Below are 26,519 nucleotides of genomic sequence, written 5' to 3'. Positions count from 1 at the left end.
TTATGATTCTTGTTTGTCTCTTCTGTCTAAGTACATCATGAAGTGCGCCGTGCCTCCCACAGACTGGATCGAAGCAACACGAGTTGTCGGGAGGTAATGCAATATGCAAAATGATGGCCGAATTATGAAGACAACGGTATCTATCGTTGTCCCAACATTTTTATACCAAGAAATAAATCGAACAAGGCTAAAACCTGAAACGTCTGTGAGGCGATGGGTATATTTTATAAGACATTCCAGCAGGTAGCAGCCGAGACTCAAGCCTTGACATGGAACTTAAGACCCGAGCGTAGAAATCTGACACAGGTCATAAGAACCGCAGAGGTAGTGAGACAGCAAGCGGTGAAAAGCTGAACACCGAGGAATTTGTTTGTATCGGCCAGGATAGCACCACCGATGGGGGTACCGATCAACAGGCCTATGGAAGTGATAGCAAAGACCATGCCCAAGCGTGTTCCCAGGTTACGCACGTCCGGAGTCATGCTCGCCATGACCACAGGCGGTAGGGACACAAATCCACCCGAGAAGAATCCATAGAAGACGGCAAGGATGATGATGCCGGGTACGGTGTGAACACCGATCCAGACGAACGCCAAGGTAGCAGTGATGGTCACGGCGGGTGTGAGCATATTCAAAGGGCCGACGTGGTCAGCGAGGAAGTTGGGCGCAATACGACCGAAAGTCGAGGCTGCGTTTAACATGGAGAGTAGGTAGAATCCCAGGTTAGCGTCTACAATCCCTGTTTCTATGGCGTATGACTGCACATAGAAAAGGAAGTTGTAGAAACCCAAGAAGCCCATGAACATGGCAATGGCGAAGATAGTAAAAGCCGGTTCCTTTAGAGCAGACAACTGGTAGAGCTTGCGCTTCTCCTTCGGCTGGATCCGCGAGCGCATGATGCTAATCGAAATGCAAATTGTGCCGAAGCAGACGAACCCAAGTGCTCGAGTAGCCCAGGCAACACCGACCTTCTTCTGCAACTGATCGAACATGATTGGGTAGATCACACCACCGATACTGCTGCCACTAGCAGCCAAGCCATTAGCCAGGCCTCTCTTGCGGCGGAAGTACTGTGGCAGGATGGCGACGGAGGGCACGAAAAGACAGCCTGCTGCGAGTCCGACGCAAATGCCCTGGGAAAGAATCAGCTGCCAGTATTTTGTGGCAAGACTGGTCATCATCAAGCCAAAGGGTAGTAGGAATGCGGCGAAGATGATGAGGGTTCGAAAGTAGCCAGCGTCAAACAGGGGACCTGTAATGACCCCAACCATCATCAGAAGGAAAGACTGCAATGATCCAATCCAGGCAATGGTTGATGATGAAGTACCGGCGAGCAACTCTCGCTCATAATAGGTTTGATATGCACCCCATGTATTGATAATGCCCCTATTTTAAGTCGTTAGCAATAGAATCTTCATATCAAAGAATTTATTCTTACCATGAATTGAAAAAGAGAAAGAATGAGCCCAAAACTTGGAGCCATGTCTGTAGCCCAGTATCGAATGTTAATTCGGGCTCTTTGTCTGTTGACTGTGATATATTGGAGTTGGCATTTTCCTGAGTGGCTGAAGAATCAGCAAGGATTTTTTGCTCTATATCCAAGTTAGTTGACCCCATGTCTCATATATCGGTCAAATAGATGCCCCCCACGGGTGAGAGCGTGAGGGTATTAGTTCGTGTAATATTATAAAGTCAAGACGAAATAGCAATAGATAACTATCAAATTTTCAGTGGCTTATAAACCCACAAGTTAGCGGGGTTTAGCTGGGACCTGCCGAGGTCGGCCATTCGGCCATTCGAGATATAAAGTAGGTTGATGGCACAAATAACAGGGGGGAGTCTTTTTAGAATAGGATATAAAATTTGACTTGAGCATGTTATATTCACCTAAATGTACTGAAATAACATACTTTTCCCTCGTTATAAAAATCTCAATGCTGAAATGCTGATTGACGGCAAATCGGTTGCCCTGGTACCGAAACTGGCCTAATTACTAGTGAGATCCATAAGCTGAGTGGGATGCAACATTGGGAATAGCCAAATCTGCTTTTTACCGTGAATTTCCGTCAAGCGAGAGGATGATCCTAGCACAGGAATTAGTATATGCCTGTAAGGATGGAGGTGTGGATATGACTTGTGTACTCCAAATATGTTATCAACTCAATGCCTGTATCCTATCCCAGTGAGTTGATTTATACTTGGAAAGATATCAAAATTCTTTAGGCCATTGAAATCCCAACATTTTTCACGTGGGTTATATGCGCTATAATTGCTTCTTCTATAAAGTCAAAGCATGTAGGGAGTATATGCAAGAAGATAAACAGGTCAAACTATTTTTGGATATGTTTTTTTTTCCGTTCTAGATTCATGTACAAAGTCTCATTGATGTCCCATGTTTCATCAAGGACATTCAAGTCTCTTTTTTTTCGACGGGTTCTTCGAATCCCAGAACTCCAAACGCTATGCTGAAACCCAAAGAAAAGCAAAAGATGGAAAACAGCCTCCGTGTAGAACGGTACGGTTTTGACCACTACAACAGCTCCTCGCATGTCCAATCCTCATACCTAAAGTCAAACATTGTTAGATCTGGGCCGCGGCTGGTTTTTGACAGGGCATTTCTTACCATCCATCGGGAAGGTATCGGCGAATGATCAGGGGAATCTTCTTCTGGTTCAATTCCTTCATGGCGATCTGCAGGGGATCGGTCTCACCCTCGAGGTCGACAAGAACAGGAGCGTTCATACTAAGCCAAACGTCAGCAAGCCCAATCTAACGAAATATATGCGCAAGTGTCTGCACAACAAGAAACGTACCTGATCTGCAGGGCACGGGTACCGAGAACACGCGCGCGCTCGTACTTGGTCAAGTACGGAGTGGTAGTGCGCTGATCATTGGGTACTTTCTTCTCGCGCGACTGCTCCATCACTTTTCCTGCGTATCCGGCATTGGGATCGCCGGAGACAACAACATTTTCGCCGTTTGTGGTGGGGTAATCTTCTCCCTCAACCCCGTCTTCGCCCTCGAGGCCATCTTGTTCCTCCGGCTCCTCGTCAAACACATCCTCGCCGGGCTCGTAGTCGAAGCTGCGCACACCAAATTGTCAGAAAACGGGGTTCTACAAGTATGTGCGAACACATTGTGAAGCTGTCCGGAGGCAAAATGGAAGCAAAGCTCCTTGCGCCTGGTCCCCGGGAAATCTGGTGAAGGGAGATAGCTTACGTCTCTTCGACATCGTCGTCGTTGCCGTAGTCAGACATAATGACAATTAAACCTGTAAAGGAGCGAAGTATTCGTAGGCCGAAGCGAGCGATGAAAGACCCAGAGGTATGAGACAAGTCGGGGGGTCGAGGTGGGATTTGATGCTAAAAATCCTGGGAGCGGAAAAACTTCCTCTCTGTTGACCGTCACCGCCTTTCTGGCAAAAATAAAATTATTAGTTCGACATTCATGTCCGAACTTCCTCATGCCCTGAGATACTTTCTCTTTCTCAATCGTCCTTTTTAGGACTTCTCATGATGGCCTTGAAACGGAAGGTATCATCGGAGGGGGTCACAACCCCCAAACGACGCCAGAAGCAGACTGTCCTGGACAATTCGGGTAAGTTTACGTCTTTAGATAATATTCAATAAAATGATCCAATTGCTGACGATTGCCTAGACATGATCTATGAGGAAACTCACTCCGATGCCGAGTACTCAGCTCCTGGAACTCCAAGCTTAATGAGCGAAGACATGGACGATTCTCCGGCGACCCCATTCTCGGCTACCTCTTCCCGACGTGACCGATACCCATCCGAGTTCAAAACCCTACCTTGCCCATTCGAAGGGTGCGATAAGGCCTTCAATCGTCCGGCTCGACTACAGGAGCATATCCGATCACACAACAACGAAAGAATCTTCAAGTGTGACGTTGAAGACTGCGACAAAACATTCTTACGCATTACCCATCTTCAACATCATGTCAAGAGTGCACATACAAATGTTCGAGATTACGTTTGCGACTACCCGGGTTGTGGAAAGAGCTTTGTGAACGGGTCACGGCTTCGCCGACACGTTGCTACGCACGATGGACATGATAAGTACCGCTGTACCGAGTACCCACCTTGCAACGAGACATTCCGGAAGCACTCGACGCTACAGAAACATGTCACAGTTGTGCACTTGAACCAGAAGCCATTCCCATGTAATCATGTCGACCCAATCACAAACGAGAAATGTGATATGGCTTTTGACAAGGCTGGTAATCTACGGACTCACCAGAGCAGAGTCCATTCTGAGAAGCGATTCACTTGTACAGAATGTGCCGAAAATATGGAAGCACAATCATCCGAAATGGCCGACGACAGTGCAAAACAGGATGTGTCATTCCCCACATATGCCAGTCTACAAAACCACATCCAAATTGTGCACCCCCCCTCATGTCCCGAGTGTCCATTGGTATGTTCCACAGCACGGGGACTGCGGCGCCACCTCGAGATAGCCCATGGCAACGTCACCCTCGAAGAACGAAAGATCTTCCCCTGCACTGTTCCTGGCTGCGGGCAGAGCTTCACCAAGCAAGGCAACTTGACCGTCCACATCCGCACAGTCCACCAAGGCGAGAAACGGTTCGTCTGCGGCGAAACAGATCTCTCAAAATCCACCAAGCTGGATGGATGGGATCACGTCGGTTGCGGCAAGCGCTACGGCAACAAACTGACACTTGAAGACCACATCCGCGTTACACACCTGGGTCTCCCGAATGCCAGGAAACGACGTCAGGCAAAGACGAACAAAAAGTCGACGCAGAATTCCGTTTCCACTCTTTCCGCTCTCACGGGTCAAGGCTATGCCGAGGAAACAGGACGACAGATCGCTTGCTTTTACCCCGAGACGTGCCCACATCGTTTCCATCGCAATTACGATCTGTGGGTACACATGACGACCAAACACTACTGCACGGAAGACGAGGTCCAGAATCTCTTCATGCAGCGCGCATTGCTTACCGATGAATCCAGTCTTGGAGTCAACTCGCTCGGAATCTATGGTCTTGGATATGATCAGGATGGTCGGTCTTACTACCAACAATCCCAATCATATACGGCAGGAGATCATTCCTCAGATGTTGCTTTCGGCTCACAATCCAACGATTCGTCTTATCTCCCTAGTCAGCCGGGGTTGGATTCTGATTATTTGATGCAAGACGATCTCCCAATGAGAGCAGTTGACAGCATTTGATTCTTTAATACCCGATATTGATTCTATGATACCCAGCCGTAACTAGACGGCGCTAGTTGGCCCTGTCAATGCTTACTATGCGATGGAACAATTATGAAGGGCATTTCTACGATGTTATGATTATATATCTAGCGTTCTTGGTGCGTACCAGTGGACTTTTCTTTAAAGAAAGTCCCTATTTCTCGACAGGATGTTGACTTCATCCGTCTTCAACCCGAAAAATCCAATACACGGTGGACCAGCTTCTATTTGAATTCAAACTTGATCCTAATCCCATACCTAAGTTTTAAAGACCGTACTTTCAGGTCCACAGACGAGGACGCCCTCGTCTTATAATAACTGGTTTATTCCTATTTCTATATTACCCCCGTGAAACAACATGCTTGTCAATGGCATGTGATACATAGAGCTGCCAAATACTACATGTTGTGGAATTGGTGCATCTCAGATAAGTCAGGCTTCTTTCTAGCTCTTGATATAACTGGGTATGAATAGATACGGTATCGCACTTCCATCCATATGTATTCAGCCATCTTTTTTTTCTTCTCGGTATCTTTTTTTCATCCTTTGCCTTTGCCTCATTTCTGTCTCTCATTCTTCACCGCGGAAAGAGTGGCCACCGGAGTACTCACTGTTGAACCCCACGAACTGCGCCAGCCATTGATCCTCATAATCCCCAACCCATAGCCCTTCCTTCATCATATCAACCAAACCCCAGGGAATGTGTCTAGCGTGATCCTGGAAAGGAGGAGACCTAAGCCTAAGCACCGGGCCATCCTCCTTCTCCCATACAAGGGTCTGCAGGGGGTAGTCCCAGGCAATAGCGTTATCATCCTTACACCAAAGCGAGGAGTGAATCATCAACTGCTTCTCGGCCCAGTTGTTCCGTGCATTCTGATTCCGGATTTCTTCGGGACAGAGCTCGTGTGCCTCGATCTCGCTTTCCAGATAGGGAAACAACGGTGACAATTCGACATGGTCCCAACCGAATAATGACAAGCTGGTTAGATGCTTGCAGAACTCCACTTGAACGGCGTTTGCTACGTCGACGCCGTAGATGGTGAAGAGTGGACGATGTCGCAGAACAGATGGACTGCTGGGAAGCCGCGGGCGAGAGCTAACCATTGGCTGATCCGAATCAGTATGATCATGATTTGGTCGTCGTAGTGGTCAAGGTCGGTGATGCGTGCGAGTTCAATGCCTGGTTGGCTTGAGACTAGGACTGTTGGTGGTTGAGGGTTCTCTGGTGACAGGAATCCGAGGGCTTGAGCGGCTTTGGGATTGTTGTCAATGGCGGATTGCTTTGCGGCCAGGACTCTCTTGTCGTACTGCTCCTCCACTGGAGGCCAGCGGTCTCAGTACAGCGCCCCTTTACAGGCTTGCAGGCGGTATTCTCTGAGCTGCTTTGTTGCTTTCTGTTGTTTGTCCCAGGTAGGACGGGGGTCATAGATTGTGTCTAAAGATGTTTAGAAAGTCAGTTCATTTGGAGAAAATGTATGGAGTATTTGCAGACAGTTCTTGCGGCGATTCCACGCGGTCTCATAGAGCTCCTTCTTGAAATCTGCGATCAATTCTTTAGACGCCAGGAATCCAGTGTCCATCTCCACAGCAGTCTCAAGTCGGTCCGTGATCCAGTAAATAGGCTTGGATGTATCACGTAGAGGTTCCACCAAGTCCCTGAGCATTCGCAGCTCACGAGAGAATAAAGATTCGTCGGATTTCCTGCACCATTCACCATTCCAGGACGGCGGGAGCTGAGGCGCGAAGGTAGCACCACACTTGAAATCCTTTGGCTCGCGATTGATGTTTCGAATTCTGTTCGCAAACATTGCTCGGTGTCTGTAGTCATTAAAATAGTCCGGGATATTGCTCAGAGATCGCTGGAGCTCAGCAACTTCCTCGAATGGGCCAAACAGCGAGAAAAGAAGATGGGCAAAGGATCCGGGGAGAGTGTCTGTTCTCAAACCAGGAAGATAGGAAGTTATCATATCTGGTAAATCATCTAGCTTGAAGCCGATGACGAAGTATGAGACTTCTTCTCGCAAAAAATCGAGATTACCACTCTGCTCAGCTCTCCAATGCAGCAGTCGTGGCATGTGCCCTTCGGATGAAAGTACAGGGGACTCGTAAATGATTGTAGGAGGTGATATCGGTTCATAGATCTGATGGAGATCCAATGCATCGAGAAGATGTGGGAAGTTTTCATCATCTTTAACTTGGACTTCCTGTTGTGGAACTGTGTATCTGCGCATCTTAATCAATGCTCGCGGGCTGGAAGGCATGTAAAGATCTCAATGCTTCTGCTCCTGGGTTGTGTACTAGAAAACTATTCGAGAGTCAGACAGAGTAATTGTAGTGATTGACAATGTAGAGAGAAGTAAGCGCGTGGGAAGTCAATCCCAGTTGAACCACATCCCAATGGCTACGGCCAACCGGCGGGAAACCAGAAGGGGACGAGGCGAGAAGAAAGTAGAGACAATGAAGCATCTCAGGTTTATATCTGTAGTCTCATGTTTCTCGAGTCTACCATAATATTCTAGTATAGGTGAGACTGGGAGAGAAGACATACTGTGTGCTTGTCCGACTTTCACTTCGAATTCAAATCGGAAAATGGGAAAGAACGATTAAGATGTTGGGTGATCGGTGAAGCATAAAGTTGAAATGGTCTCATTGGAAGAGTGAGACAAGGGTTTGTGATGGTATGGGAAAAGGATGATGAGCAAAGGTAAGTGATGAGGAAATCACAGGTGAACTACGCACTACACTTTCCAGGCGCTGGTTGCTGATTACCGATACGCGTTCGCATTAGCTCGACGCACCAAAATTCTCTATGTTTATGTTCATGTCCATGTCCATGTTATCAGAAAGAACGCCTATATTACTCTTGAATGTGTGATATTTAAACAAAAAGAGGAACACCTAAAAAAAGAAATATTCCAATACAAGACTGAAGCAGATGCACATTGAGATGAATGTACACTGAGATGCATACTGAGATGCATACCGGTGCCAAGGTTCATTTCCTTAGCTCCCGAACTAGAGACCCACCTTTAATCCGCTTTAGGTATAGCTTTCTTTCCATCTATAAATTTGTACCGAACGCGAGGAATCTACGTAGGGAGGTAGAAACCCTTGTAAGCTTAACTCTCGGGGTTTGACGAAGATAAATTTCGGATTTTGAAAGTAGAATCCGACTCGCCCAATATTCCGGCCCAAATCCGCGCAGGTGAAAGAAGCCCCTGATCAATTACGGACTTCGGAGGAAAAGTCCGCTTCATTCTACACCCAGATATTCGTGTACTCCAGTGTACTCCATTTATAATCAACAGTCGAATAAAAAGTATATAACTGTACTATACTATCATCAAGATCCTGCAGTAATCACAGCATCATACCAACACAAATTCTTCCCCCACGTCACTTGACTAGACCTCTTGTCTTGCAATGGCCGAGACAAGATATTCCACTCCGGATGGGCCACCTATAGACTCGTCCAACTTGGTAGAAAAACAAGATGGTGTCAAGCTCAGTGCATCCAGCGATAATACAGAGCTCAAGCGCGAATATCCTTCGGGCCTGGCGGTCACTCTTATCCTGACATCAGTTACTCTGGCCTATTTCCTATTCTTCCTGGACCTTGCTGTCATTTCCACGGCCACTCCGGCCATTACCACCCAGTTTGACTCGTTGGTGGATGTTGGTTGGTAAGTAAATACTCATTTACTTGTCTGGGCCACGACTGTTCGTCGTTTTATCTTTTTGCGAGATACTAATTCATCTCATCTAGGTATGGCGGTGCCTACCAGCTTGGAAGTGCAGCATTTCAGCCTTTAAGCGGTAAGATCTACAGCCAGTTTTCTATCAAGGTATGTCTTAGTTCACGTTAATTCACGACGCACGGATCGTGAACACGAAGGCAAATTCTAACAAGATCATTGTATAGTGGACCTTTCTTGTCTTCTTCGTTATCTTCGAAGTTGGCTCTGCTATATGCGGAGCTGCGCATTCGTCAGCTATGTTCATCATCGGTCGTGTTATCGCGGGTATTGGGTCTGCTGGGGTGGCCAACGGTGCAGTAACAACCATCTCCGCCGTCCTCTCAACACAGAAACAGGCCCTTTTCATGGGACTCAATATGGGTATAGGCCAGGTGGGCCTTGCGACGGGGCCGATTATTGGAGGCGCATTTACGACGAATTTGTCCTGGCGGTGGTGTATGTTGCTCTATTTCTTACTGAGATCCCTAAAACGCTGACTATTCTTACGTTAGGTTTCTACATTAACCTCCCTTTGGGCGTTGTCGTCGGCGGATTCCTCCTCTTCAACACAATCCCTGAGCCGAAACCCAAGGATCCGCCACTGCAGATTCTCAGCTCTGCCATCAAATCTCTCGATCTTCCCGGATTCATGCTCATTTGCCCGGCGGTCGTCATGTTCCTCCTAGGGCTCCAGTTCGGCGGCAACCAATACGCCTGGGATAGCTCAGTCGTGATAGGCTTGCTAGTCGGCGCTGGTGCTACATTTGTTGTCTTCCTGATCTGGGAATGGAGACAAGGGGATAATGCTATGGTGCCACTTACTATGCTTAAACACCGAGTTATCTGGTCGGCTGCAATGACAATGTTCTTCAGCTTGTCTAGTATTCTTGTCGCTGATTTCTACATTGCGATTTACTTCCAGGCAATCCACGATGACACACCCTTAATGAGCGGTGTTCATATGCTCCCAATCACCCTCGGTATCGTTCTATTTACTATGATCTCGGGAACCCTGAGTAAGTGTTTCCAGTCGTGATTTTGTACACTACCCGCCGCTAATACTAGAAAGTTTCCGTTTTGGGCTACTATCTCCCATTCCTTCTTATGGGGGGTGTGGTATCATCTATTGGCTACGGACTCATGTCCACATTGGATACTACTACCTCGGTTGCAAAATGGATTGGGTACCAAGTTCTCTACGGCGTTGGAAGCGGTTGTACGACTGCAGCCGTAAGTTCAATGTTTCTAAAGTTGTCAAATAATAGACCTCGTGCTAATCTGCATCTTCCATTTAGCCATATATAGCCATCCAAGGTCTCGTGGCTCCAGAGCAGATTCCCATTGCCATGGCTATTGTCATCTTTGCACAAAATATAGGTGCTGCCACTTCTCTGATCGCTGCAAACGCTATCTTTAGCAATAGCCTTCGTTCCGAGCTTCAAAAACGCGCTACACAAATTAGCGTTTCCCCAGACGCTATTATCAATGCTGGAGTCCGCTCCATCCGTGAAATGATGTCTGGCTCTGAGCTAACCGCTGTGCTCGAAGCATACGCTAAAAGCATCGACAAAGTTATGTATCTCGGTATTGCTGTTAGCATCGCCGTTTTAGTGTTTTCTCCGGGACTTGGATGGAAGGATATCCGGAAGGCCAAGCTTCAGGCCATTACTGATAAGTCTCCTGATGGGGGTGATGAAGATTTGGCTGTGGCTGGCGAGAAGTAGGGTCGTTGGTCGGCAATGGAGTGGGGAACCTTGGAAGACTATTCGTCATTCTTTATATGGTTGCATATCTACCGACACGGTAGTCAACGGGTTATTTCACTGTCTTTTTGGGGGAAATTAGAATTGAATTTCTTTTGAGGAACCTTGCCCGGACAGTTTATACAACATTTAATATTTTCTTCTGTCACTTTTTTCAATGCACTATATCAAGTTTACCGATGCGAAAAGATAATAAAGGAATTCCGCATTCGCGCCTGGACATGGGACCAGTGATGATAACAGTGCGTGACAAGCCTGACTTCTCTACAGCTTTAGTAGGTGCTGGGATCTGAGGCATGTCGAGACCCAGATAATCCGGGTGGAAGAGGCTGTATGCGGCAGTTCCAAGACCCAGTCCCAATATACTGGCCTGTTCATCGGCGTCAAAATGTTCTGTCTCATTACCGTATAGAGCTGGAAAGCTCCCTCGGCCGGACGGTTGACCTCTTTTTGCAATGGCTGCAGTACTACCGCAGACTTGGTCGCCTACTCGGAAACGCTCCACGTCGGGGCCGACCTCGACGACTTCACCGGCAACATCGGCGCTGAAGATGAATGAATTCTTGATATAACCGGCAAGTGCTGGGCTGGCGTACTGTAACACCCAGTCGAAAGGCTTGATGGCCACGGCAGTGTTTTTGATTACGACCTGGCCAGAGCTATGGCGGGAGTCGCCGTCTTTGTATGATAGGACCTTTTTCCCGGGGATCCAGGCTGCTCGGTTTACTGATGTCATTTCTGCAGAGGAAAGAGGTTCAGCTGCACCGATTAGACGGGATGGTGTGTATAGGAGGAAACTAAAGCAAAAGTGAAGCCAGCCCAAGACTTGAGTGGAGTTATATGTATATGTATCGCCATGATCAGAGTTAAAAGCTCTGGAAGGTTTAGGGGTTGTAACACAAATGTTTATAACGGGCGGGATTGCACGTTATTCAGACCGACGCCCGGTGTTGAGGTCCGGTTGAGGTCCGGTTGAGTCATTACTTCTTAGGGTTCGTTACGGCCCGAGCGGTATCATTTGTACCTCTGGGGTCGAGACGTTCTAGTCCACCCCAAGCACTGCTTTCAAGGCTACTTTGCGTCGGCGACATAAGATAGCCATACGCCTGCCCAGACATGTCTCTGTCCGGCTATGCAGACCTTAGCTGCAGCGATGTTTGCCTATTAATGTCATCTCAGCGAGAAGCTCTATTTCGACACACGCAATCTGCTCGAAGCTCAACGTCGGTTCATCTGCTTGTATCTTCAACATATCTTCAACATATCATCTTGGAAAATGACCTCATCTGATAAAGTTAGGTCTAGTCCAGTCTAAAGAGATAGAGGAAGGTGGAGCTTTCTATATGAGTAGATTGATACGATGCATGTTGATACAAACCTTGGAATAACTTTATTTCCTCAACAGGGTGATATTAACCGTGGAACCCGCACAGCCACGTTCAAAGTTGGAAAGATAAAAAAAAAAGAAAAAAAAAAAAAAAAAGCCTGGGAAGAAAGTCGCCTCCAAATTCCACATGGATGATCTACATTTTTAAAATTTTTAACGTACCGATGACGCGTTAGGTCAGATCTCCATGAGGCCATGCTGATCCTATGCAGGTGAGAAAATCATTAATTCATTTCATCCAATGCCAAGACTGCGACCGTCCATATAATACCTGGGCATTGCACGGAGCTACCTGGGATTACTCCGTGCTCCACACCATGTTCATATCCAGATGTGCGCCATACCTAATACAATTGCGTCGTTCCTAGGTTACCTGAGCAAATATTGTGGCTGGAGTGCCCTAATGCAGGAGTGAAAAGGCCCGTGTGTGAAAAGCCCATGAACTACATCCGGGTCCCGGCGGGGTAAATAGAAAACAGGGAACAAAATTAGTACCTGAGTACCTGAATTGTATTATGTATGTTGTAGAGTAAGATTAGAATGGAATCTATTAAATAATAGGCTCTCCAGCGCTGAAAGGATATACGCGTGGTCAAGCGGACCAGGTGTGCAGATGATGTGTGGAGTATGTTGTAGGTAAGAAAGGCAACGTGTAAGAGTCATGTGAGAGAGTGAGAGTCCGAAGTGGCAATGAAACTGCAGAACTTGCCAAGCCCACGTTCACATCCGGCTGTCCTTTTTACATCTTTTTACATCCAGTGGCGGGAACTAGAGCCTTGGCCACAAATGGGGATTGTTGCAGAATTTAAGGGGGAAATTAGAAGAGGAAACCGAGAGTACGGAGTAGGTACTCCCTCCGTATGGAGTATAACTCAGGGGAGTCATAACATACCTTATACTCCCGTTGTGTTCGAACATAAGACATCTATAGCTATATTTATCCACCATGCATACTACTAGTCTACTTATAGTCTCGTTGTCTCTCCACCGATAATCCAAGAGGGTCCCGGATGACACCAATCAAAAACCTTTGTTGAAGGTCTTAGAGGGGGGAAAAAAACAAAGTAGAAATTGGCTTGGCTTCGGTTTTTTAAGTGTCACCCGAGATAATAATATAATAATACGGAGTACTCTCTAACTATGGACTACAACATACGTACATACTCCGTAGTTATAAGTATATTACTGGTGTAGCGTGGAATGTTTAGTCTTCTCTCGGGACTTGCCCAAATGACCAAATGACCGGTAGTTTTGGTTCGTCTTTGGCTCCTCTCCTTCTCTCTTTAATCCTCCTATTCTTCTAATTATCCCAATCCTCTTCTCTTTCTCTCTCCTTTGTCTCTGAAAAAATTAAAAATAAAAAACAAGGATCGTTAATCCCGGTGATTAGCGAAGACGTACCCAGCTTGTAACGTCATCTTCCTTGGCAGAGCTCGATTTCCCTACACTCCTAAACTCCGACCCAACCACTCGTTCTCATTCATTCTTATTCTTCCTTCACCTTGTGTGGACTCTATGGATTGATTGCTCTCATATTCGGTCAAGGCGCAGTCGCTATTTGACAGTCTCTCGTTCAGCGCAATTCGACCTACCTCGGACAGTTTCCTTTTAAATCCCACTACGCTCCAGTCCCTCTCTTTACTTTCAACACGTTTCACAGTCGAACTCAGTGAGGGGTAATTCTCAAAGAGTCTACTGAGGTTCTTGTCCGCACATCACATTCCGACGTCATGGGCCGTTCGCGTGGTAAGTCGATCCTTCCCGGGTATGCCGGGAAGTGCACTAGAGCCCGTTATTGACTCTCCCTTGCGTTTTACTAGTTCGCTCGTTTATATCCAGCTTGGGGGGATCGAAGCACAATGATTCTGCTAAAGAAAGCAAAAAGTTGGCGAAGAACGTTACGCCAGTGGCCAACGTGACTCCGTCCGACACACCACCCCAGTGGCAAACCCCTCCCGATACACCGTCTCCTCCGACCGAATCATCGTCCCCTGCGAGCTCTGGACCAAGAGTCGGAAATGGCTCGCGACCGGCATCCATGATCTTCTCACGCAACCCACCTCTTATGCAGCAGGCGGGCGATACACCACCGGAGTTATCGCCAATCTTTTCGTTCCTCAATATCCACACAAACAAGGTCTACCATGAAGGATACTTTTTAAAACTGAATGATCAGGATTCTCGTAAGTGAACTTCCACCCCCCCGGCACCTTGCGGGAAAAGTGGGCTAACACGTGGCAGACGGACGAAATTCTGGTGATCGGCAATGGGTGGAATGCTACGCACAGCTGGTCGGAACTGTTCTTTCACTGTGGGATGGCGCTGCGCTGGACGCAGCAGGTGGAGAAGAGGTCCCGGCGACCTTCATTAACTTGGCCGATGCGTCTATTAAGATGGTGCGCTTTTAGCTTCCCAGAATTGTCAGACCTGAACTCACCAGTTACTCGCAGATTGAGACTCTTCCGATCCAAAATGGAGCCGTACAACCATTGAAGAACGTACTCAGCCTTTCTTCCGCTGGCAAAAATCGATACCTCTTGCATTTCAATTCTTTCAACTCACTAACCCAATGGACTGCGGCGATTCGTCTGGCGATGTTCGAACACACTTCTTTGTACGAAGCTTACACCGGTTCTTTGATTGCAGCGAGAGGAAGAACTCTCAATGGAATCAACTCTATCATGGCGCCCACCAAATTCAAGTACGAGGATTGGGCGCGTGTACGATTTGGAGCAGGAACCCCGTGGAGACGGTGCTGGTTTGTGATCAGCCCACCAGACGAAAAGGAGCTCCAAAAGGCGCGGAAAGTCATGAAGAAATCGGCATATGATCGATTGACAATGCCTGTTACCGGAAACATCAAGTTTTACGAGACGAAGAAGACGAAAAAGGTGATTCCCATTGCAACGGTTACCCAGGTTTACTCGGCACATGCGATTTATCCACAATCCAAGGCACTAATTGATGCATCCACCCTGGTGAAGTTGGAAGGATGGATTACCACGCATTCGCCGGATTCTTCCTCAGAGGGTCTTGTTTTTGTCATGCCTGAGCCACATGCCGCGGTTTCTGGATTGGAGATGATGCTGCGCTTCCTTTTCCCGACATTCGATACTTTCAATCTCTATGGCCGTCCTACTCGCCTAGTGGCAGACACTAATCACATTAAGAGTATCATGTTTGCCTTCCCCAAGGAGCGACGCTACGGTTATCTTGATGTGCTTGACATTGCCAGTCTTCTTCAAACCCCGGGAAGCCAAGAATGGAGCGAAGCTCAGTGGAGGAAACAGCTCAAAGAGGCAACACAGCGCCGAATTTCATCTGGCAGGAGCCGAACCAACAGTGTCAACAGCACGAGACCTCGTTATCGCTCAATGTCTGGCCGAACCAGTGATATCCCTATGGACTCTACTCGCCGCCAGTTTGCGGGTCTCGAGAACAAGCCTGAATTCAACAATTCTACTGAGGCTATTATTCATGAAGTCCCCCAAAACGAGGGCTCACCCGTTGTGTATCACAACCGCGTGGTTTCTGATACCACGGGCTTTAACACTGGCTCTCGGCCAGGCCGGGGGTCTTTACCTGAGAGCTCACCTGACTCATCTTCTCAAGATCTGATGCACCGTGGCGTTCCAGCGGTCGCGCCTATCGCTGAGAGTACCAGCTCCGGGAGCGACCCAAATCTCGACCGTCCCCGTGGCCCGCCAGTCGAAGAACAGCTCCCTCCACGCACCCCACCGGCTCCTGTTGAAAATCCACCCGCATTTTCGCATGGACCCAAAGAGATGCCCATTAACCGACCAGAGGCTTCTTCGGAGCAGAGGTTGGCAAACAACCGGATGTCTCACGCAACACTTTCGCAACTCACATCAGTCGGAACGATGGGACTGAGCGCGGCAGCCGCCGGTGCTGCATGGAAAAGCCACCAGGCACAGACTACGAACAACCAACAGCCCCAGGACAGGGGCTTCGACAGGGTCTATACTCCTGGCCCCGTTGTGTCCACAAACTCTCTTGTAGCTTCATCAAGTGACGAGGGCTTAGGCCTTGCATTCCCTGTTCAACCTCCCTCAGTTCCGGAGCATCGCCCGAACACACCCAGTACTACTGGCAGTCCACAGCGGGTTTCCCCCCAGAGATATTCCCCTCAACGGATGCAGATTGACTCCAACAAATCCGTGCGACGCAAGCCACTCCCCCAGAAAACCCTTTTCGTGACAGAGCCACAGTCACCAAGCGAACCGAGTTTCGAGGATCTTCGCCATACCCTTGATGAAGATGCGTTGAATAAAATTGCCCCTCATCTTCCATCCCCAATCTCATCTACTGGGAAAAGAAACGGGAATGAGGACGAGAGCATTTATGATGATGCATCGACGGTTTCGCCTGACTATGCTAGCACCCACGGTTCTGTCTACAGCAAGAAATCTATTGCGTCCACCAAACCCAGAATGGGTGTCATGAAGACTGTGGGAGTCCCAGCTGTCAAAGATTATGTCATTGGCGATACTCATTATACTATGGACAAGCCCCCAACCTCGAACCCGGATATTCCCACTGTTGACTTCGGCCCAACTATGACCTATATGCCTACTACTGGGCGGCCAACCACATCAGACACCCTGAGAAAACCAATGCACCAACGCAATGATTCATCGGGAACCAAATTTTCCATTCCTACTCAAGCAATCGATCAAGCGAATGCCCGGCCTTCCACCGGGGAGGAATTTCGACGGAGTATGCTATGGCAGCCTGGAATGGCTTCCGGTCGCCCTGTTACCCCAGGTGGAGGTCTTACACCGGAACAGTTCGTGCAGCAACGGGCCGCCCCCAGTCCTCCGGTGCATCTCCACAATCGCACCCCTTCCAATCCTATGTCGGTACACCGTCCAGTATCTGGCGACTGGACACAGTATGCCCATCCCAATTCGCCCATGGCCCCTCAGCGAGATCCCAACTATCGACCTTCGTCTCGTGGTGCCCAGGGTATGCTTAACTACAACGAGGCCTCAACCAATCTTTCCGCTCGTGAACAGGAGCATGTTGCCCGCATGACTGGTTCTTCATTCTTCAATATGTCAAATGACAACCGGAAACCACAGGCGCCGGTGAACCCTATGGGCCTTGTCTCACATATCGATGCTCGGGAGCGCGAGAAGCGTGAAATGCGGGAGGGAATGTCGAATCAGGCGGTTCAACAGGCCATTGCCCACCGTCAGCAACACCTGATGAATCTGCAACAGTATGCGCCTCAGCAGTTCGCGCCGTCGTTCGCACCTCAGCATATGCAGCCCCAACAGGCTGGTTCTGTGTATCAATCTCAACATGGTCGCCACGAGTCCATGTACAACATGCCGGCTGCCAGCCACACATGGGATGCCCTAAACCAGACAGCCCGCCCCGACGAACCCCGTCGATCATCCTGGTACGGACAGCTTGCGCAAGCTCAAACACTGCCTAGCTATCAACAAAGCCAGCCCTATAGCCAAGAACCGAGGTACTATACCCACGCGAAATAAACCGGTTCCTCCCCTCGGGTCTGACTGTTTCTGTCACCCATCCATTGTTTTTATCACAACCTCAACTTTCCTTTCAGTCCTCATTCCCTACACATCATTAGCAGCGTCATTCTTTTTTTATGTTCAACTCACCATTCCTGCATACCTATCAAACCTTTGCACTTGGCTTCCAACTCGTTTCTCCTACACGCATTCCTTTTCCTTACACTCTAAAACATCACTCATTATCATCTCTTTGTCTCTCATTGCTTCATTGCTTCCTTGCTTCTTTGCTTCTTTGCATCACGCATCCAACCGGAGTTCCAGATGGGCGTGGTGGGATCGTCCGTCCCTGATTTTTTCATGCGAGCCACTTGCTTATCATTATATCGGGGTCCTTGCCTTTACTCTCCTCTTTTTATTCACATGTTTGTTTAACATGTAGATCAGACTCGTGGAAATATGCGGCCTGTATGTACGCGGTATAGATTGACCATGGATATCACACCAGGCGATTACTCCTTTTCTTTTTCACATTCCTTCTTTCGAGTAATATATTTTGTAGTAGTAAATTTACATCACAGTTAGTTGCACCCACAGGCTCTACGTCATTTGCTTTTGAATTACCTTACCAGGCGGTAGATCTGCGGATTCTTCACGAATCTTTCTTTGGGAAGGATGATCTAAACAATGTGCAGCGTCTGGCATTTGAATCGATAAATATTACATCAAAAAAGACTGCCGCACATACAGGAAGAACTTTATCAAGGTCTCCGCGGCTTGTGGAAGCAGTCTGCGCACGATGACACATCTGTCAGAATCCAGGACCTATCCATAGCCATGCCACTGGTTCTGCTAGCAAATGCTAAAGAGATAATAAGCAGACCATAACATAATGCAAGTGGATTTCCTCGTTCTGAATTTCATTCTGCCCTGGCATACGAGATTTAAAAAGAGCTATTATAGTAAGAAATATTTTGATCAAATGACAAATTTGCAATTCGATTCAGGTGCCTCCTCTAGAGGCAAAATAGTATACACGAGGTGAGCAAGTAGCCCAAAACAGCCAACAAAACCCAATCAAAAAAGAGTCCAAAGGTCTACACAGTCCGACTCAAAATCCCAAGTGGCATTTAGCAGCTAGCACCGCTGGGAATACCAGTGCACTTCTTGCTAGTCTCACCACCGGTGATGGCAACGCCACTCCAAGACCAGTTGGAGCAAGCACCAGAGGCACAGAGGATGTAGGTATCGGTAGCGCTGCTGGAGACAGATCCGTGGACGTTGTCGATAGTCAGACCGGTGATGGGGACGCCGTTGGTGGGGGTACCGGTAGGGCTGCCGTTCTTGTAGTCCTGCTCGATAACGATACCGTACTTGGTGATTCCGGAGAGAGTGATGTCCTTGTAGGTGACGCCCTTGACGGAGCCGGTGGCGCCGTAGACGGTCTTGATGCGAACACCTGTAGAACTGGAGTATTAGAATACTAACATCGATAAAGAATTTTAATGCAACTGAAACTGGGTGAACATCTTCGCGTACCGTTCTGGGAGTTCTTGATGGTGCAGTTCTCGACGGTGACACCGTTAACGACGTTGTCAGAGCGTCCGCCGACGGAGCCGATGGAGATACCGTGGCCGCCGGTGCACTGAGCGCCGGTGAAGTGGACGTTCTGGAAATATTAGTTAGCTCATGGGTCCAAATAAGATAAGCTCGGCTTGGGTATGTTTTGGCTATATACATACAGTGCCGGAGTTGACAGCCAGACAGTCATCCTGGTTGTGGACGATAGGGCTGGTGATGTAGACACCGTCGCTGGAGCCGACGTCGAAAGCGTCGGTGTTGTGGCCGCCCTGGCTGTCTCCATCGGCGTTGTCGATGGTGATTCCACTGAGAGTCAACTCCTTGGCGCCGTTGATGCTGAAGACTTGCACGGGGGAGTTCTTGATGTAGATGTTCTCAATCTTGGAGTTGGTCAGACTGTGGGCGTTGAAGAACTTGGGCTTCTTCTTGCCGCCGTTGCCTCCCTTGCCGTCCCACCAGCGGGCACCATCTCCGTTGAGCTGCGCGCCTGCGGCTCCCTGGACGGTGATGGATGTTCCGGAAACAGAGATCAGGGGACCTTCCCATTCCTTGTAGTCGAAGGTGGTGGTTCCTTCGAAGATGACCTATGCGGTGTGGTTAGTATAGAGATTCAGGTTGGAGATTGTGACGAGCTTACGGTGGTGCCCGTCTTCAGTCCTGTCAGGTCCAGAGTAGTTCCGGCTGGGACAACGACGTTGCTCAGGGTAATGGTTGAGCAAGAAGTCTTGCTCTTGATGGCAGCTGCAGCACCGGTGGTGCCGGAGAAGGTACAAGAAGCACGAGGGGCAAGGAGAGAGGTTCCAAGAACGTTAGCCTCTGCGGCGGGAGCTGCATTGACAGCAGCAGCACCGAGCAGGGCAATCAAGCCAAGTTTGAAGCTGGAAGCCATGATAAAGAAAGTATGAATAGAAATGAATGTGAAGTTTAGAAAGAGCGTGATGTTTTTTTTGTGATTCTTCAAAAGAGCAGACAAGGAGAGTCTTATATACTTCTACGGGTCATTCTGAAACGAACTAGAATCCAGAGCTAGAACCAAATTAAAACGTGAAGAACCCGAATATTCCTTGGGCCGAATTCTTTGGGAGCATGAATTTTCCTCCAATGTGATGCTGGACCTTGGAAGTTATCCGTGCTGCGGGCCCCCGTTTCAGATTCAAACCGGCCATGGACATGGAACACGTATCCGGCCAAGGGGTGGTAGAATAAGTCAAGCTCATTTGGGGCTTTGGGTGGTTGTTTCGAATAAAGACGTTGAGAGTTCTAAGTGGGGATCCACCATGTAGTGGATTTGAACGAGGTTGTGCGAGCCGATGGCTAAACTAATATGGGCCTGGTTTAACGTGTGAAGCCGGTGAATTTTCGGATGAATTAATAGCTATAACAAATACGGAGTATATGTCTTAGAACTGTCAACTCCGAAAGCCATGTGTAGGAGAGAACAGATATGTAGACATGTACGTGGACCCAGCTTCACAAATTAAGCCTTTTCCCGCTTTTTTTTCCGCCGATCTATGAAACTGTGGAAGGTTGCCAAAATATCTGGGAAAATATCTACGAAAAGAAGAGATCTAAAAGGATATCTAGAAAGATATCCAAAAGGACTTCTGAAAAAGACCTCGCAAGGCAAGGCATACGCGGCCGAGTATCGTGTACATCGCGGAAGAGTCGGAGGAATGCGCAATATATCAAGCCTTCAGGTACCGCTCAATCTATACCTAAAGGGGCACCCAGTCTCCACTCCACTGCTTATTATGCGGAGCACAACTTGGCTCTATACCCCTATCTTCTGAGACAGGACTCTTATTGCTGCCTTCGTATATCTAGAATACGAAAACGCAAACCCGAAGAGGAAATAGTGTTACCGACTAAATTTGTTGAGACACTGGTTGGGATGAATACTTTAGATGTCTCTTGGATGCCTTGTTTCCCAGGCTTCATCCAGACATAGTTAAGTATAACTAGTTAAGCAGCTCTATGTTTGGTAGCAGAAATCAATCTTTCTTTCTCCCCTCTTTTGCTCCTAGTAGCCATGTCAACGCTTATTAAGATGTCCCGAGAGTGGTTACGCGGTTTGTGAGGGTTGTGAGGGATGGGGAGGCTGAGGGTAAAGGGTTTCTAGTTAAGAGTGTTGTAGATACAGATCTCTATCTGTATAGTATATCCTTATTTTATATAGTATTCAATGTCCTAGGTATACCCTGTAAGACTTATGTAACTTGTATGTATAACCTTGAGAGTCAGATGCCCGAAGCGCAATCACGCGGGGTACAAAAGTCCGCAATTCTCCCTGGTAGATTTACTTCCCACCATTCATCTTCGTAGGTATTTCCTACATTATTTTTTCTGTGGTACTTTTCCTGAAAAAGCACTTTGTAGTAATAAAGAGAGTATGTACCCGTGGACATAATAGGCAGCTAGTTACTCTCAAAGAAAATATGGAATGCAATTTGGTGATGTAAAAGATGGCTTTTAGAAAAAAAAATCGGAAGATCAGAAAGCTCCAATGTATACGACATGGTACGTTATAAAGCTAATATTCGGGTTCAAGAGTGGCGATACGTATAATCGGAAGATCTGGTAGCGGAGTCATGTATCTTCTAAGACTTCGCTATGGACCAATCCAGAATAAGCTACAATATACATGAAGTAGTAGTTAGCAAGATATATAAGCGACGGCATGTTCCACACCTTTTTATGCTTGCCATAAGGCTCAAAAATACACCATACACCCATATATTATATAGTTCATATGGAAGATGAGCACAAAATCCGGCCATTACCAAGGGAGTCTTAGTGCCAATTAAGATCAAGTAGAAATATCTACATGACTCATTTATTTCTTATGCCAAAGCTTAATACCTAAGTCTTATGCAAAATTATTCAAGAGAAATATAGACTACATAGGGTGTTACGTCACACCACACTAGGGCGCCATAGGACTATATTTAGGACTATATTTGTATGGTACAATAACTGTCATCGTATGACAACAATCTACATTGGTGTTACTTCGGTGGTTATGGATGTTATGTACGATATAGAAAGAATCCTTGGGCCAATGGGACCAACAAAGACAATATTCTATGACAGCATTTCCCCACCTAATTCCTCTAATTTATAAACTAAAACATTTGAGAAAGATATGATTGAACATAGAGGCTGCGGGGAGTAGATAAAATCCTCGACATTTGACGTAGCCTGGGGCTGGAATGACGTAGTGGAGGGTTGCCGACGCTCCGGCTCGTAGGGCGGAGAATCCCAATGCTGGGGAACAGGTTTTCTCAAGTTTTGAGTGGATATCATTGGATATCCCATTGAACAAAAGTACTATGTACATAAATCTAGTGATAGTGTCGAATGACCATGGCCGCTATTCTGGCATATCGGGCCAGTGCGCTGCTTCTCGATACGTTAATAACTAGCCTGATATCTTCTGTGCAATCTTCATGCATAGAACAAACCATATGTTTATTCTCTGTTTATGATCCTCCAATTTCCAATGTACCATTGTGAACCGAGCATATCTATACAATAGATCTCAATCAACACAACCTGCCAGATGGCTGCCCTGGACTCCCTAGACCCCGAGAAGCCAAGGACATCAAGCTTCAAAGATGAAGCCAACCCACAAGCAAATAAGATCGAAACAGAAAGGGGCGTCGACACCCACGCCGAACACGCCTCCAGCTCCGACACAGCAAGCCACGACGATAAACCCAAGCTGCGTACCGGCGGCAAACCCGAGCTCACAGAAGACGACTGCTACGAAAAGCTCGGCTTCTGCTTCCCAACATGGAAGAAATGGACAATTCTCTCCGTCATCTTCGTAGTCCAGATGTCTATGAACTTCAACACAGGCGTCTATGCCAACGCTGTCGCCGGTCTGACCGAAAAATTCCACATCAGCGAACAAGCCGCGCGAGTCGGACAGTGTGTGTTCTTAGTGGCGTATGCATTCGGATGTGAGCTCTGGGCACCATGGAGCGAGGAATTCGGCCGCTGGCCCATCATGCAGCTCTCCTTATTCCTTGTGAACATCTGGCAAATCCCATGCGCCCTCGCACCCAACTACGGCACAATCGTCGTATGTCGTGTTCTCGGCGGTCTCAGTTCCGCCGGAGGCTCAGTCACCCTCGGTATGACAGCAGATATGTGGGAAGCCGACGACCAAGGCTATGCGGTAGCCTTTGTGGTTCTCTCGTCAGTGGGCGGATCAACCGTCGGACCCTTCTTCGGCGGTATGATTGGCGAATGGCTCACCTGGCGATGGGTATTCTGGATCCAATTGATTGTCGGAGCCGTAACGCAGATCCTGCACTTCTTCATCGTGCCAGAAACCCGCACGACGATCCTGGTCGACCGCGAAGCGAAGCGCCGCCGCAAGAACGGAGAAGACATCTGGGGTCCGAACGAACTCAAAACCCCACGTCTAGACTTCCACGACGTCCTACGAATCTGGATCCGGCCATTCGAGATGTTCCTCCGCGAACCAATCGTCCTATTCCTCTCTCTCCTCTCCGGTTTCTCGGATGCCCTGATCTTCGTCTTCACCGAGTCCTTCACTCTAGTCTTTGAACAGTGGTCCTTCAGCGTGCTAGCCGTCGGCCTAACATTCGCCTCAATTCTCATCGGCTACGTAATAGCATATATAATCTTCCTACCCGACATCCACCGCCAAATCCAAATACGCCGCCAAAGCGGCCCCGCAAGTCGTCTGGCCGAACGCCGTCTCCTCCTCCTCCTCTTCATCGCACCCCTCGAACCAATCGGTCTCCTCGGCTTCGCGTGGACATCAATGGGCCCGCCAATCCCATGGATCGCGCCATGCATCTTTGCCTGTCTAATCGCAATGGCAAACTACGCAATCTACATGGCGACGATAGACTATATGGTTGCAGCGTATGGGCCGTACTCTGCATCTGCAACGGGAGGTAATGGCTTTTCGAGAGACTTCCTCGCTGGTGTCGCGACCATGTACTCAACCCCCATGTACCAGAATATGGGGAGCAAGTATCATCTCCAGTGGGCGAGTACGCTGCTCGGCTGTGTGGGGTTCTTGGTTATGATTCCGATTTATGTGTTCTACTGGAAGGGACCAGAAATTAGGGCGAAGAGTAAATTCGCGCAGCAGCTGGCTGCTGATCGGGAGAGGCATACTGAGAGTAGGAGGAATAGTCGGGCGAGAGCTTCGGTTGTGGGGTAGTTGTTGTGTTTGGGGTTGATGGATTATATTCTCTCTTCGCTTGTATGTGATAATTGTTTTTAGAGTATTACCCTTATACTTCAGTCTAGACGTGCCGTCAAAAAGTTCGTTATCGGAACCCGGGGAACTATATACTTCCGAAAGGGGAAAGTGGGTATACATCACGTGACGATATACTCCTGACAAACAACTCGAATGCAATCAGCTGCAACAACTGCAAATTTACTTTTCAGTCACAAAGATTCGATGGTATCGATAGATGAATAGCTACATCTTAGCTCAAAATAGCGCAATGGCAAAACATTTATTAAGGTATCCCAAGAACGCCACAAGTGCCAACTTCCCTCGCTTCCACGATGCTTCAGCTCACCTCTCCACGCCGAAAAAGCACCTACCTCATGCTAGAGTAGATCATCCCATGCAAAGAGATGTTTTGTAAATACTGAATCTTATCTTATCTCCGACTAGATATCAACATCTAGCTCGAATGCAACTTCTTGACACGTATGGCACCTTCATACAGACCGCGGTCCAAAGCAGCAGCGACAGTCAGAGTACCACCGATGATAGCACAGATACCAGTGAGGAAGTTAGTGAAAGTCTTCGGGCGAGCCTCACGGTTGACAACCTTCATAGGGGAGATATCGTAGTTGAAGAAGACACCTGGAATACCGCCGCCGGCATGTACGCGTTCCTTGTGGCCCTCCGCAGCATCATTTCCACCGGAAAGAGGACGCTTGTGAGAGGTGACCGAGTACTGGTGAGCCTCGATACTACCCTGAGAACCGTAGGCGAGGCCGTGGGAGCCAAGAGGCGCGTTGTCGTAGGCGTTGTGGATGGAGGTCGAGAACTGTGGATCCCAGCCTAGAGGCAAGTACGATGTCGAGACAACCTTGACAAAGTACATGAAGTTGTAGGCGGGCTCGTCAGTCTCCTGCTTGGTATCGTCGAGCGGGTTGGTGTGGTGGTGGTCGGTCCAACCCCAGCGGCCGGCAAGCTCGGTGGGGAGCTGGGGTCCGAAGCGAAGCTCGTGGACCAAGTGGGACATCGTGTGCTGCTCCGATGGGCCTGCGTTAGGGACTACATAGGCGTCTAGATCGTGGACATGCATGTTGCCAGAGGTGAAGCTGCGGCCCGGTGCAATGTGGAAGTTGCCAACCACCTTGTTGACCTTCAGCACACCCTCGATCCGACATCCTTCACGGCGCTGCTCGGCGAGTTTCTCGGCATATCCTTCACGCTTACACTGCTCGATGTTGCTGCCGTCACCGAAGGCCCATTGCTTCTCGGCGTATGCTTCGCGGACTTCCTCACAAGTAGTACAGCATCCTGGTTTGATAACATTGGGGGGAGGCGTAGCTCCACCACATTCACCGCAGTAGTCGGGAGCCAAGTGCTTCGCAGCTTCTGATGGAGAGTGTCTGGGAAAGGACGATAATAAGGTTGTGATCACGATAGGAAAGATTTCGGGTGGAAGGACTGGCACTTACAGGTCCAAAGCCTGGACATCAATCACCTTGCCGCCTTCATTGTATGGGCTCAGGCGGACTTTGTTCACGCCATGGGCAACGCCGACCTGCTGCTCACCAGAGACATCCATCACATCCAAGGTCAAGAGCTCGCATGGCAGCCGAGGGAAGGTCATGTTCAAATGAATCTCCATCCGCTCTCCTGCACAGCAAAATTGAGCCGTTAGCGACCTTGCCCTATACATTGTATCTTCTGCAGGTCCATCGTGGGTCCAATTGAGTCCAAACTCTATTCATACCTCGCGATTTATCGACGACAAGCTCCGGCAGCACCACAACTCGTCGGTAGTCGGCCCATTCACCCCATACCAGCCACATAACAATCAACAACGAAGCAATTGTAATGACACCTCCGGAGTTCGTGCGAATGCGAGCATCTTCAACGGTCTTGGCGAAGGCGTCTAGCCTCGTGAATCGCGACTTTGCGGACATCTCGCCAGTCAATTGACGACCATAGGGTGAAGCGCAAAGGCCAAGCGAGGGATCGTGGACAGCGGCGGAGAATTAAATGCCTGTAAGACAAAAAGAACACGAATAGGTCAGCTACGTGGTCATTGGACGCGCAAGCTCCATTGAATGAG

The 26,519-nt window shown here is 48.3% G+C and overlaps 10 protein-coding genes across 10 annotated transcripts; 4 read left to right on the top strand and 6 right to left on the bottom strand.

The window, feature by feature from the left end:
- Window positions 1-257: 257 nt before the first annotated feature.
- On the bottom strand, window positions 258-1,617 carry N7537_003156 (MCT family MFS transporter; the record flags this gene model as incomplete). Its single annotated transcript, XM_056894214.1, has 2 exons — window positions 258-1,386; window positions 1,439-1,617. The coding sequence occupies 2 exons, from the start codon at window positions 1,615-1,617 to the stop codon at window positions 258-260; spliced, it is 1,308 nt and encodes a 435-aa protein (XP_056759209.1).
- Window positions 1,618-2,530: 913 nt separating this feature from the next.
- N7537_003155 (DNA-directed RNA polymerase core subunit RPO26) lies at window positions 2,531-3,257 on the bottom strand (the record flags this gene model as incomplete). Its single annotated transcript, XM_056894213.1, has 4 exons — window positions 2,531-2,564; window positions 2,624-2,743; window positions 2,814-3,083; window positions 3,220-3,257. The coding sequence occupies 4 exons, from the start codon at window positions 3,255-3,257 to the stop codon at window positions 2,531-2,533; spliced, it is 462 nt and encodes a 153-aa protein (XP_056759208.1).
- Window positions 3,258-3,485: 228 nt separating this feature from the next.
- On the top strand, window positions 3,486-5,216 carry N7537_003154 (uncharacterized protein; the record flags this gene model as incomplete). The annotated part of the gene is made up of 2 exons (XM_056894212.1): window positions 3,486-3,597; window positions 3,658-5,216. The coding sequence occupies exons 1-2, from the start codon at window positions 3,513-3,515 to the stop codon at window positions 5,214-5,216; spliced, it is 1,644 nt and encodes a 547-aa protein (XP_056759207.1). The 5' UTR covers window positions 3,486-3,512.
- Window positions 5,217-5,807: 591 nt separating this feature from the next.
- On the bottom strand, window positions 5,808-7,498 carry N7537_003153 (uncharacterized protein; the record flags this gene model as incomplete). Its single annotated transcript, XM_056894211.1, has 4 exons — window positions 5,808-6,309; window positions 6,339-6,555; window positions 6,592-6,672; window positions 6,730-7,498. 4 exons carry the CDS (start codon window positions 7,496-7,498, stop codon window positions 5,808-5,810), a joined length of 1,569 nt encoding a protein of 522 aa, XP_056759206.1.
- A 1,162-nt stretch (window positions 7,499-8,660) lies between these two features.
- Window positions 8,661-10,698, top strand: N7537_003152 (MDR family MFS transporter; the record flags this gene model as incomplete). The annotated part of the gene is made up of 6 exons (XM_056894210.1): window positions 8,661-8,920; window positions 9,004-9,082; window positions 9,160-9,430; window positions 9,487-9,990; window positions 10,044-10,204; window positions 10,270-10,698. 6 exons carry the CDS (start codon window positions 8,661-8,663, stop codon window positions 10,696-10,698), a joined length of 1,704 nt encoding a protein of 567 aa, XP_056759205.1.
- A 193-nt stretch (window positions 10,699-10,891) lies between these two features.
- Window positions 10,892-11,473, bottom strand: N7537_003151 (uncharacterized protein; the record flags this gene model as incomplete). The annotated part of the gene is made up of 1 exon (XM_056894209.1): window positions 10,892-11,473. The coding sequence occupies one exon, from the start codon at window positions 11,471-11,473 to the stop codon at window positions 10,892-10,894; it is 582 nt and encodes a 193-aa protein (XP_056759204.1).
- A 2,381-nt stretch (window positions 11,474-13,854) lies between these two features.
- On the top strand, window positions 13,855-17,643 carry N7537_003150 (uncharacterized protein; the record flags this gene model as incomplete). The annotated part of the gene is made up of 4 exons (XM_056894208.1): window positions 13,855-13,870; window positions 13,945-14,307; window positions 14,366-14,520; window positions 14,575-17,643. 4 exons carry the CDS (start codon window positions 13,855-13,857, stop codon window positions 17,641-17,643), a joined length of 3,603 nt encoding a protein of 1,200 aa, XP_056759203.1.
- A 1,112-nt stretch (window positions 17,644-18,755) lies between these two features.
- On the bottom strand, window positions 18,756-20,095 carry N7537_003149 (glycoside hydrolase family 28 protein; the record flags this gene model as incomplete). Its single annotated transcript, XM_056894207.1, has 4 exons — window positions 18,756-19,084; window positions 19,165-19,294; window positions 19,368-19,790; window positions 19,844-20,095. The coding sequence occupies 4 exons, from the start codon at window positions 20,093-20,095 to the stop codon at window positions 18,756-18,758; spliced, it is 1,134 nt and encodes a 377-aa protein (XP_056759202.1).
- Window positions 20,096-22,765: 2,670 nt separating this feature from the next.
- N7537_003148 (uncharacterized protein) lies at window positions 22,766-24,409 on the top strand (the record flags this gene model as incomplete). Its single annotated transcript, XM_056894206.1, has 1 exon — window positions 22,766-24,409. The coding sequence occupies one exon, from the start codon at window positions 22,766-22,768 to the stop codon at window positions 24,407-24,409; it is 1,644 nt and encodes a 547-aa protein (XP_056759201.1).
- Window positions 24,410-24,887: 478 nt separating this feature from the next.
- Window positions 24,888-26,370, bottom strand: N7537_003147 (retrograde cargo receptor ERV46; the record flags this gene model as incomplete). The annotated part of the gene is made up of 3 exons (XM_056894205.1): window positions 24,888-25,830; window positions 25,900-26,080; window positions 26,178-26,370. 3 exons carry the CDS (start codon window positions 26,368-26,370, stop codon window positions 24,888-24,890), a joined length of 1,317 nt encoding a protein of 438 aa, XP_056759200.1.
- Between the last annotated feature and the right edge of the window lie 149 nt (window positions 26,371-26,519).

Source organism: Penicillium hordei (assembly GCF_028827395.1).
Source record: "Penicillium hordei strain IBT 12815 chromosome Unknown utg000001l_segment0_segment0, whole genome shotgun sequence".
In the NCBI taxonomy this organism is placed as follows: Eukaryota; Fungi; Ascomycota; class Eurotiomycetes; order Eurotiales; family Aspergillaceae; genus Penicillium; species Penicillium hordei.
The sequence above is the reverse complement of the archived record's forward strand: the minus strand, read 5'-3'. Positions and strand labels throughout refer to the sequence as shown.